Raw genomic sequence first — 12,830 nt, forward strand, 5'->3', positions numbered from 1 at the left:
CCTTTCTCTAACACAGGGTGGTTAAACTAGTAAGTCCAGTCACTCCAATCCAGAGTGATCTCGCTCCCACCAGTGCACTTGAAAACATGTGGGAACAGTTTTGTTGTCACAATGGCTGTGAGCATACTTGGAGGGGAGCTGTGCTGAACTTCACATAATACCAGGTAAGTCTCAACAATAAAGCGCTTTCTTTCTAAAATGCCAACAGCACTCTCTTTTAAGAAATACTAAATGATACTTCAGATCTAAAATGGGATCCTGCTTAAGAGGCACTGACTAATGTGATGAAGCTGTGGGAATACAGTGTCTCAAACTCTAGGGAAAATGAAAAGAGCTGTAGAATTAGAACAAGTTTTAGCCTTGCAAATCAGCAAGTACACAACATCCTCTCTACATTTGTTTCTTCAATAGTAAAATGAAGACACTTGCCGTGCCTGGCTCAGAGTGGAGACAGTCTAATTCCATAAAAAAACCCAAGATGACAATTGGCCCAATTCCCAGTGCAAGCCTGCTCCCACAACATGCTGGCAAAGGGGGTGACCATTTGCTCAACTGTAGAAAAACACTGTTATATGAAAAAGACCCTTCTTGAGGTAATTGGAAATGTGCTTATGGAATAGACTTTAGAAGACATAATGAAAGTATAATACTACATATAATAATGGTATTGAGTTTATGGAAAAAAATGTCCTTACTCTTAGAAGATGTATGACATACAGGGGCAAACTGTTCACAATACCGACAGATTATGTTTATAGGGTCCAATTCAAAACAAACTCATACAAACAGGAAATGTAACAAAGTATTAACAATGTTACCATCTTTTAACTCTTCTCTGTGTGTGAAAATTTTCCTAATATAAAATTGGAAGAATGTTATTTATAGGATCTTTATGAATGAGATACAAAGATATCCAATCTAGATTCAAATTTTGTGGACCTTGGTTTTACATTCAGGAATTTCACTCATTCATAGTTAAACTGGTGGCTGGCGTGGCTTAAGTGAAGTCGGGTTAAGGCCCTGCCTGAGATGCCACCATTCCATATGGGTGCCACTTTGAGTCGTGGCTGCTCCACTTCCAGTCCAGCTCCCTGCTAATGTATCTGGGAAAGCAGAAAGGATGGCCCAATTACTTGGGCCTCTGCTACCTACATGGGAGATCTGGACGGAGTTCCAGGTTCTTGGCTTTGTCTTGGCCCTATCCCGGCTGTTGTAGCTATTTGAGGAACAAACCCACAGATAGAAAATCGATCTCTCTTTTTCTCTCCCCCCACTCTGTAATGCTTCCTTTCAAAAAAACAAAAAAGTTATACTGAACAAGATGATTAGAGTAGCACCAGCACAACATCGCTTTTATTGACTATTGTTAAGTTCACTGGCATTTAGATTATTATTATTATTATTTAATATACAGTTTCTGGGAAAGTATAGCAAAGACTATAGTTTCTGTTAACTATCTGAAGGTCTTAAAGATTTGATACATAATCAATAAACGGTTCAGAAATAAGACTGCTTAAAAGTACAATTTTCAATTACTGAAATGGGACTTCATTATCTGAAGTCTTTACTGTGTTGCTGTCTTATCATTTGTACTTTTTCTCTTAGAAAAATATTATAAAAGTCACCATTATATTTTCATCAATACACTTTCACATGTTGCACCTTAAATTATGTGTATTTACATAAAACATAAACAGAAGTGTGCTTCAGGAAGTGGTACTAGCCTTCAGTCTTTGTTTCACTGTCTTTTTCAACAACCCTCTTGACAAAACTGTGGATTCATTGTTTTTGAGACAAAAGACTACAGCACAGCACACATATTCTGTGCTGGTGTAATTAGTACCTCAAATAGTAACAAACTTGAGTTGCAGCAAATGCTGCTGAATTGCTAATTGCCCAATCACATTAAAGAAGCAAATGATTACTGCTAACCAACACACACAAAATAATACTATCACCCTTAAATGATTTATAAAATTTACCAAGTGTACAAAAGAAATGATATATATATTATAAAGCAAAAATATCAAAAAGTTTTCTATACACATTTAGCTCCCATAATCTGACAGCAAACCTCTCTGAATTTGCTTGTTAAATATTTCTTAGATAGAAACAGAGATTATTTTTAGTGCTTTTAAATGTTTTCTTTGCTTGCTCTAAAAACCTATAGTTTTGGGGATGGTGCTGTTAAAGCCCTGGCCTGAAGCGCCAGCATCCCATATGGGTACCAGTTCAAGTCCTGGCTGCCCCTCTTCCGATCCAGCTCTCTGCTGTGACCTGGGAAAGCAGTAGAAGATGGCCAGAGTCCTTGGGCCCCTGCATCCGCGTGGGAGACCCGGAAAAGGCTTCTGGCTCCTGGCTTCGGATCGGCGCAGCTCGGGCTGTTGCAGCCATCTGGGGAGTGAACCAGCGGATGGAAGACCTCTCTCTCTGTCTCTACCTCTCTCTGTAACTCTGTCTTTCAAATAAATAAAATAAATATTTTTTTTTAAAAAAACTATAGTTTTTAGGGTTTTTCAAAAAATTGATGCTTTATGACATCAGAAACAAAGACTGAAAAGGAAATTCTCAAACATTAATTTGGGAGTCACACAACATTTGACACTTTGGACTTTACAAATCTGCTCATCTTTGCACAGTGCACAGCAGCAGGAAGGCCATACATAGGAGCAGGGCACAGTTAATGGGTTCATTACCAAACAGGTCAAGGCCTATGAATTCTTAGTCTCATTAACAGCCAGGAAGTATACTTCTTACAAGGATTTGCATACTTGTGGCACCATGACAGCATCATTAATTTAGGAATATACTTTTTGTCTCAACGCATCCAAGCTACTAAATCGTAGCATAAGATAAATAAGACCACTAATGTATAAAGGAGACAGGAGATGTTCTTAACATTTGGAATTTGTTATTGGAAAAAGAATTGGTGAAATATATAGAAAACTGTGTATGTTTATATATGTGTGTATATTTATATATGTATTTATTACTTGGTTTCAAGCTCCAAAACTCTTTATTTCACTGAAATTTCTGTTTATTGATATATTCTGTTCCCTAATTCAAAAGAATACCCTTGCAATCAACAGAATAGAAGAGAGGGAAAATAATAAAAGCAATGGCAGCAAGAAGTTTCATTAAGTTATACTCATATACCCATAAGTGACTGCATCCTAGAGAATTCTATTTAGAATCACAGCACTGTAGGACTGTGAGGAAGCTGAAGAAACTTAGTACAACTTGCCTGTTGCACCAAGAAGAAAATTGAGGCTCCAAGACAACAAGCCCTTGTCAGGTCACTGGCACTGACTTACTTTAGTGGCCTTCCTATTGTACCATTCTGGCTCCCCACGCAGAACCTCTGGGAATGCAGGAATGTGACTGAAGCCAAAATGACATATTTGCAAGTGTAGACAGTATGTGGTAAAACACTGACCATGCGATACAAGACGGCAAACCAATATTACTACAACTCAAAGCTGCCCTGCAAGATTTTATTGGAAAAAGAAAACATCTTTGAGGTGCCAAACAAAAAACAAGCAACCTACCAACCAATAAACCCCTCAAGCACTGAGTTCTATGCTTATTCTTCCTAAAATGATCAGTAAATAACTAAGCACGAAAGTACCAAAAATCCTCATTCTACAGTGTCATCTATTTAGCACTCATCATACTTATCACAGTTGCAACTCCACATTTATTCTCACTGATCCGATACATTGCTGTCACCCGTAACCAGCCTTAAGGATACAGCTCACCAGTGCCTAGCATAGTACACAAAATAATGCAAGTACTCAATGAATGAATCAATGAACAGACTAAAAGAGCCTTACTGTAGCTCTACTTGATTGATTTTATAATAAATAAATATAATATAAAGTAGTAACTGTGATCAGGGCTTTGCAGGAAAGCCAGAGGCTATAAAGACTTAGGCGTTACCTTAATAGGATGCCAGAGAACATGTGCAATGGCCCATAAAATAAATAATAAATATGAAATAAGTAATAAATATGGAATAAATAAATAATAAAATGAAATGAGAGGGGGCAGTGCTGTGACATGACTGGGACAAGCGGCAGCCAGTCTGTGCTGGCTTGGTTGCTCAGGTCCAGGAGGCCTGCTGTATGCTAACAGGAGTGAGAAACCACTCAGAATTTTTTTTTTTTTTTTTTTTTTTGACAGGCAGAGTAGACAGTGAGAGAGACAGAGAGAAAGGTCTTCCTTTGCCATTGGTTCACCCTCCAATGGCCGCCGTGGCCTGTGCGCTGTGGCTGGTGCACCACGCTGATCCGATGGCAGGAGCCAGGTGCTTCTCCTGGTCTCCCATGAGGTGCAGGGCCCAAGGACTTGGGCCATCCTCCACTGCACTCCCGGGCCACAGCAGAGAGCTGACCTGGAAGAGGGGCAACCTGGACAGAATCTGGTGCCCCGACCGGGACTAGAACCCGGTGTGCCGGCGCCGCAAGGCAGAGGATTAGCCTAGTGAGCCGCGGCGCTGGCTGAGAAACCACTCACATGTTTTAAGGGTGTGCTGTGTATAACATGTGATCATGCTGTTTCCAAAGGACATTCTTGTTACAGAAGGGAACTGGCATGACTATAGACTGGGCAGCTAGGAGGCTATTGTAACAGTACAAAGAGATGACAGCAGCTTGGGAAAATACAGGAGGCTAGAGAAAAAGAAAAATAGATGAATTCAAGAGACATTCACACATAAAATCTCACACCCACTGATAGACTGGAAGTAGGTAGAGAGGTCAAAGTGGGGAGTGTTAGAGGTCTCCTTTGGCTTCTTGCTTGTTAATTGGGTGGATGGAGGTGCCAGTTCCTGAAACAGGGAACAACGGAAGAGAACCAGGTTTGAATGCAAATGGCAGTGGGTTCAGTTTGGACATTATTAGAGCTGGGATCCAAAGGACCTGAGCTTTTATACATACGTAGAACACTTGGATGAGCAAATTGGTGTGGAAAGGACAAGATAACTGATAAATAGCATCTGCACAAACGTCCCAGAGTTCTGAAATTCAGGGTTGAAGTAAATAACTCTAGGTAATTGTCTCTCTGAGGTCACTCAGCATTCTGTGATACCATCTCACAAAGCTGGCGGAAGGGCCCCCACGATGGGCGGGTGGCAAGGATCCGGGCCCTCTACTTTCATTCCTGTTCTAACAGTCTTATGAAGGAAGCAAACAGCTGCTAAGAATAAGACTGGACATCTAGAAATATGAGTGTTTTCCTAAAAGTGGAGCCTTCCATGGCCTACGTGAGTCTCTGAACAATGGGGCAACAAGAGAAAAGACTAACTCTCATATTATCTCACACATACTCCAAAATGCCAAGATTTCCTACAATCAACTAAACTTCCAAAGGGTAAGATGGTACGTGTTCTTTGCATTCACTCTGAATAGCTAAAACCCTAGTGCATGGAACACTGTTGACAAGAATGAGATCAAGGATTCAAGCCACGAGGTTATGGTATATGTAGGCAAACCCAGAGGTGCACAAATGATGTGGTCCTGGTTCAGCACTTTGTCTGTCTCATTTCACTGAGTCTCACGTCCCAGTGAAACAGCATCACTTGGGCTAAGTCACACAATTAACCGAGATGATATATGTTTAGCATTTAGCTCATTGCTAGAAGATGTTATAGCTACTGTACACCACCACTGGGTCAAATGTATCTGCATATTGGCATGAAAGATGCAAAGTGTAGAATCGTGAATGAAAGAAAGGACCCCTTCATAAACGATCTGGACTTTTTTTTGTCCAAAAAATTTGAATAAAGGGGGGAAAAAGTATTCTTTTGAAACAGTTTACTTAAAATCCAGCATAGAACACACTAGACAAAGTATTATCAAAGTGTAATACATACTATTATGGAACAAACTGGAATGCACAAATGGACTACATTATACGTTAACATTAAAAATATATATATTTAATGGTCAAAGAAGAAAGGATATACTCACTTGTCAATTGGGCTTTGGATAATTTTTCATGACAGCTGTAATCATGACTGCTTTCCTGCAGCTTCAGCCATTCCTGGGCTTGGAACAGGTAAAGTTTAGCTTCTTTTCCTACAGCTACTGCTATGTTGTTGATTCTGACACACAGGAGAGCATGGTCACCTTGATATCAAAACAAAAAACATCAGCGAGTTTGATCTTGTATGGAGCTGAGATGGTAAGGCAATTCAACACCTTACTTATCAACACGGGAATTTAAATGGCAGATTTTGGGGTGGACATTTGACACAGTGAGTAAGATGCTGCTGGGGACACCTACATCCCAAATCATAGGACTCCCAGCTCCTCCGCTTCTGATCAAGCTTCCTGCTAGTGTGTATCCTGGGAGGCAGGAAATGATGGCTCAATTACTTGGGTCCCTGCCATGCCTATCGGAGACCTAGACTGAATTCTGGGCTCCTTGCTTAAGCTGGGTCCAGCCCTGGCTGCTGTGGGCATCTGGGAAGTGAACCAGTAGATCGAAGATCTCTCTGTCTCTCAGCCTTTCAAATAAAATGAAAATAAATACATTTTTAAGCACAATTTCTCTTAAAAATCCAAGTAAGTAAATCATGTTAGAATGACCATCACATTCAAGTGCAAACCATGTGATCAGTCAAATTAATGTGTATGTTTCTTTATAATTCAGCTGATGACAGTTAACAATTCTCTAACTATCATCTGGATGGTCACTAATAAAATTTCTGCTGCATTTTACAGAAACTACTCATGTCTTTTATGTTTATCAGAAATAATCTATAAACATTTCCTACCAAAGTTTGTTTTATAATGTAACATTGCCACTATTATACTTTTAATATAAAAAAAGTATAGGTAATAGCAAAAAAGTTTAAGTAAATGTGGTTTGGGGAAGACATTTTATACCTGAAACAAAATCTGATATCTGTGACTTTCACAAAAGGACTTTGAGAACAATGTATACTGTGAATAAACAGTATGGGCCCACTTGCACCCAACAGCTACGTTTAACGCCCAGATCAAAAGCAGCAAAGAGTAGTTGTCTCCAGGGAAAGGGATTCTGTTTTCAATTCTCTGTCTTCTGATTTGTTTTCTTTCATTACAATAATTACTTAAACATTTTAAATGAATTTAAAAGTCTATGACAAAGAATGCCTAAGTCTCGTACACAAATCGATCACAATTATCAACAGCCTTAAAAGCAACTCTAAAACTCCGTTAACATCTTAAATTGAATATGAGTCAGAATTCATCATTTTAGTATTGTTTTAGTATTATTTTACTGAGTTGGAATTCACTGAAAGTTGGTAGTAACTAAATATATAGGTCTATATGTATGTTATATAAATGAGTATAATCCAAATATGAGGAAGAATTTACTTCTAACACCACATCCTCAATCTGTCTTGTGAAATCTGAATTTAGTATGTTTCTCCTCTGTACACAGAGTTTTATGAATTTTTACACAGAGGCCTACTCTATGGCACAGTAGGTTAAGCCTCCACCTATGGTGCTGGCATCTCATATGGGTGCCAGTTGTGTCCTGGTTGTTTCTCTTCTGATCCAGCTCCCTGCTTATGGGTTGACAAAGCAGTGGAAGATGTCCCAAGGCCTTGGGCCCCTGCACCTGCATGAGAGTCCCAGAATAAGGTCCCAGCTCCTGGCTTCAGATGGGTCCAGCTCCAGCATTGTGGCCATTTGGGGAGTGGACCAGCAGGTGGAAGATCTTTTTCTCTGTCTCTCCCTCTCTCTGTCTGTAACTCTACCTCTCAAATAAGTAAATAAAATATTAAGAAAAAAATTTGCACCAAAATATTTATTTTTTAAAGATTTATTTATTTATTTATTTGAAAGGCAGAACTACAGAGAGGCACAGGTAGAGTGATTTTCCATCAGCTGGTTCACTCCCTAAATGGCCACAACAGCCAGAACTGGGCCTATCTGAAGCCAGGAGCTTCTTCCGGGTCTCCCACATGGGTGCAGGGGCCCAAAGACTTGGGTCATCTTCTACTACTTCCCCAGGCCACAGCAGAGAGCTGGATCGGAAATAGAGCAGCTGGGTTTCAAACTGGCTCCCACATGGGGTGCCAGCATTGCAGGTGATGGCTTTACCCACTATGCCACAGCATAGGCCTCCCAAAAAACTTACTTAATTCTATTTCTCATAAACTTTTTTTTAAAAGATTCATTTATTTATTTGAAAGGCTGAGTGACAAAGAGAGGGGACAGAGAGTGCGAGACAGAGGAAGAGAATCTTCCACCTACTGGTTCACTCCCCAAACAACCACAACAACCATGTAGGAGTCAGGCTGAAGCATCTTAGACTGCCTTCCCAGGAACATTAGCAGGAAGCTGGATCAGACGCAGAGTAGGTGGGACTTGAACCAGCACTCCGATATGGGATGCCAGTGTTGCATGCAGCAGCCTAACCCACTGTGCCACAATGCTGGTGCCTCGCATAAACTTTATGGAGTATCCTTAAATGTTTGGTAGTAATCACGAACTGCCAGGGGCCTCTAAGTCTCTCCGCTGGGCATTTCGAATAACCCATGTCATGGTTGCCATACACCCCGGACTTCCCAACACTATCAGATTGCGTCACTTATTCCCGTGAGATTACTATCACTGCCTATACAGTATTGTGACAGTCAGTTGATTATGAAAGTGAAAACTCTGACAAAAAGTCAGAATAAAACTGTGTCTAGTGTTTCCTCTTCATTCACCCAAGGTATAGTCCACGTGGGATTCTGGAAAACTAAGTTGCATTCCTTTTCTATTTTAACAATTTCAGATTAAAAAGAAAAAAAAAAACTGGTTTCCCTTCCTTTATTTATACTATCAATTCTGCAACTTCCAATACTTCAAATTCCCTTCCCACACCCCAATCACTTCCGGTTTCTATTATCTTCTCCTATGAATTCTTTTCAGGCCAGTGTTCTGATCTTCGTGGCTGCATCTTTAAAAGACAATAAACCAGAGATCCTCGCTTCACCAAGGAAAATAATCCTTTGAAATAGAATGTTAGTACCAAGAAAAACATTTAACTTTGCGGGATGTACCCTGATGAGGCAAAAAGTAAGAATGAACTCCAAATTCATTCATTCGAGATGTAACTGCTGACTGTTGAGGGAGACCATAACGCTAGAGTCAAAGGCAGCTCTGGTTCCCTAAGGGCCAGAATCACGAAGCGGGTCACTCTCAACACGCATCTGTCAGCCGGATTCTAGGCCTCCTGGTGCGCCGTCCGTCAACAGCACCCTGTCCCGGTAGCCACTTTCCCGGCAGGAATGGAAGCCACACGCTCCGGTGTTCTGCTTGGGTTCTAGAACCCTGCTGCTGCCGTCTGGATGAGTCGGTCTTAGAAGCACACAGACCCCAGGAAATCGAAGTTCCCGGGCTTCTCCCTACGGACAGCACGTCCGTGTTTGCAGTGTGGCCGAGCCAGGAGTGTGCCCACGACGGACCCTGGGGGCAGGCTCGCGGAGCAGACGTCTGTGCAGCCGTTTGCACGGGAGGGGCTGGGGAGAGGGACACTGGGTCCAGCCTCATCGCCGCAGGGGCAGCCCGGGGCCTGGCCAGCGGCAGCGGTGCGCTCGGCTAAGAACGCGTCCCAGAGTCCGGGCGGCCGCGGCGGGGCAGGGCGGCGGCGCCGCCGGGAGCCCAGGTGAGGCGGCCGGGGCGCCGGCCCGGCCCTACGTGGCAGGGAGGGGCTGGGCGCCGCCGGGAGGCGGGGAGGGGCGGCCCGCGGGCCCCGCAGGCAGGACGGGCCCGCGCGCCTTCCTCCCTCTCCCCGCCCCCGGACCTACCGTGGAACTGGAAGTGGCCGATGCGCTGGCCCTGAGCGTCTCGGGCCGCGGCGCTGCTGAAGCTGCCCCTTAGGGTCTTGCTCTGGCTGCCCTGCGGCCACCAGCAGCAGGCGAGGGCTACTGCCAGCAGCCGCACCGGCCCCATCCCCACCTCCCGCTCCGCACCCACCCCGGCCCCTAACCGCCCGCGGCCGCCGGCCCCACGTCGGCAGCGGGGAGGAGACGGAGCCGGTGCGGCGGACCCCGCCTTAGGAGACTAAGAACCAATGACACGATCCCCTTGGCCAAGAGCTAAGGATATCCACCAATCAGGGTTCGGAGAGGGCGGGACTTGGAGATCCACGCGTCCCATCACTCCCCAGCCTTTAGGCTAGTTCCCGCCTTTTTTTAATGGAGAATCGGGAGGATGTTGCTTCAGGTTATGGCAAAGTGATCGCCCTGGTTGCTCCTGCGCGTCCTGTCATTGCGCATGCGCGGACGCCCTGGCCCCTGTGCATGAGGCCTTTGAGCGCCGTGTGGGTGTCAGAGATAACTGAGCAACTCTTGACAGGACCATTTCTGGTCCAGAGAGGGAAACTCCCTCAAAGGGAGAACCACGTTCTTGCTCACTTTCCTCCTTGGTGCCTCCCACTGGCTCATCCACTTCAGCGACTCAGACACTTTCCATGCCCTAATGCGTTTTTCCTCCTAGGTTCCCTGTCTTGGTGACTCGCACCGCCCAGCAGATCAGACATCTGGGAATTCTGTAACCACCCCCTTACGCCTTCACAGCCTGTCGGTCCGATTACGAATGTGATCACCCGTCCTCCGGTGATGGCAGAAAATGGCAGCCACAGTCCGACTCACGCCGTCACCTACACGGCCTGTGACAACCAGCCCGGTCTAGTCTTATTTCTACCTGTCCACAGTCCATCTTTACCTCAGAGCCACGGAAAGATGCAGGAATCCAATTTGATGTCTCACTTCCCTTTGCCACTCTCTGTTGCCCGCAGTGCACAAATCCCCACCCGTCAGTTCGAACACCCAAAACTTCTCATCTAGCCCGGATCACTTGCAGAGCCTCCTGGCTGCAATACTTCTGCTTATCCTACCACTCAGCCTCATGTCACCTCCCCTTTCTTTACTCCTCATTCCCAAGATAAAAGAAACCTTTTTCAAATCTTAAGTCCGGCCTGAGATTCCATTACTTCCCTAGCAGGGCAGGGCCCAGGAGGTACCGTAAATGTGAATTTTTGTGAATCCTCCACTGTGTTGTAAGCTCCAGTTGGTCAGAAACTATGCCCATCTTGATGTAAGTAGGAGGTCAAAATTACTTCATGAATAAACAGATATAGATTATTTTCATTCAATGAGATTTTATAACATGTAAGTAAGTTCTCACAACAGACTTCACTGTTTAGAAAAGCACTCTTGAAGGAGTACCTCCTATCATATACTCGGCAGTTTCAGTATCTCGCTGACGAGGAATAATTAACCAAGCTGTGTCTGAAGGGCACTTCCTTTTTGGCTATTAATACTGCCTGCCAGGTTGTTGGTCGGAGCTCTGAACCTCTCCTGATTCTGAGTGCTGCCCAGGTCAGGAGTTGTTCTTTGCACAAGCAAACCCTGCTCACTTTATCTAAAGGTTTTCTTTGGACAGTGGTAATTGTAAACCAAGTGCTATTCAATTGGAGTCTTTTCACTTGAGGTATCACCAAGTGACCAGCCTGAAGCAAGAGTTCCTCAGAACAGAAAGCTTTATTTACTTTTGACAAATAAAAGAGAAAGTGGGAAGGAATAGTTCCCTAAAGAAATCTGCCCCCACAGTTGGCCAGGGCTTTTATACAAGGATTAGGGGAGTTCCCCGGATGTAGAAAAGGGAGAGCAAAGGGGCATTTGCTGCTCTAGCAAAGCACATCTTCATTCAGATATCTGACTCAGACTGATCTCTTGCAAGCTTCCTTGCCAGTGGTGGTGGTGCGGGGTCCCGTCTGACTGCCATGTTGTAAGATAAGGCTTCCTGAAAGATCCTCTGAAAAACAAGCTCAAGTGAGTCAACCGGTTCATCCTCTGCCCACGTTCTTGTGGCCTTCTCTAGCCTAAATCCTACACTCCTGATTGTGCAAAGATGGAATAAAATTGGTCCTGAAGGAAAACCTGAACACAGGCCTGGAACTCCATGAGACCTCCCCTCTCTCCTTTCTTGCCTCTCTCTCTCCCTTCCTTCCACAGAGAAAGAGAGAAACAGAGTTTCCATCCACACGTTCACTTCCAGGTTTCCATATGGGTAGCAAGAAGCCAATACCTTGAGCCACTACCGCCCACCCCATAGCCTGCAATAGTGGGAAGCTGGAATCAGGAATCCCAGCTCAGATGTCAAACCTAAGCACTACCATATTTTATCCACTGGGCTCAATGCTCAACTTTAACCACTAGGTTAACCTATAGGCTAAATGGCCAGCTTAACCACCACACTCAACATATGGCTTCCACCCTCCCCTTGATTATTTTTGTTTCTCTCTTTTTTATTTTACTTGAAAGGCAGAGTTAACAGGGAGAGACAGAGAGAGAAAGAGAGACAAGCTGGTTCACTCCCCAAATGGCCCCAATGGCCGGGGCTGCGCAAGGCTGAAGCCAGGAGCCTGGAACTCCATCCGGGTCTCTCATGTGGGTGGCAGGGGCCCAAGCACCTGGGCCATCTTTCACGGCTTTCTCAGGCACATTAACAGGGAGCTGGGTTGGAAGTGGAGCATCTGAATCTTGAATCATCCCTTACAGGGGATGCCGGCATTGCAGACAGAGGCTCAACCATTGTGTCATGTTAGTTTTCCTCTCTTGAAGAGATGCTTTTTGGTTCCCTGGTTCATTTGCAAGAATATTGTCACCAACAATAGTCAAATTTGTAGGACCTCAGACTTCAAGAAGGGCAACTGGCCATACTAGAATCTTGGTCTAATTTAAAATCGCAATAAATGGCTTTCAAAAGCCCTAGGATAAATCAGGTGCCCATCCTGTGGCCTGCCTGGGAATCATGGGTCAACTTGGGGACGTGTCGAAGGCT

The 12,830-nt window shown here is 44.2% G+C and overlaps 1 protein-coding gene across 2 annotated transcripts in view; it reads right to left on the reverse strand.

Moving 5' to 3' along the window:
• The window catches only part of GPR180 (G protein-coupled receptor 180), a 34,044-nt gene extending 23,981 nt beyond the window's left edge, over positions 1-10,063 (reverse strand). Inside the window, exons 1-2 of one of the 2 annotated variants that reach the window (XM_051850543.3) lie at positions 9,791-10,063; positions 5,970-6,128 (exon numbers count right to left, since the gene is read on the reverse strand). In XM_051850543.3, the coding sequence (XP_051706503.1) occupies positions 5,970-6,128; positions 9,791-9,935 (304 nt within the window). In that variant the 5' untranslated portion in view covers positions 9,936-10,063. The remainder of the gene's footprint in view (positions 1-5,969; positions 6,129-9,790) is intronic. The other variant, XM_089303490.1, reaches the window with a different exon arrangement.
• Positions 10,064-12,830: the final 2,767 nt, after the last annotated feature.

The sequence above is a fragment of the Oryctolagus cuniculus genome, chromosome 9 (genome assembly GCF_051225735.1).
Source record: "Oryctolagus cuniculus isolate XC-2025 breed Fujian yellow rabbit chromosome 9, ASM5122573v1, whole genome shotgun sequence".
NCBI classification, from domain to species: domain Eukaryota; kingdom Metazoa; phylum Chordata; class Mammalia; order Lagomorpha; family Leporidae; genus Oryctolagus; species Oryctolagus cuniculus.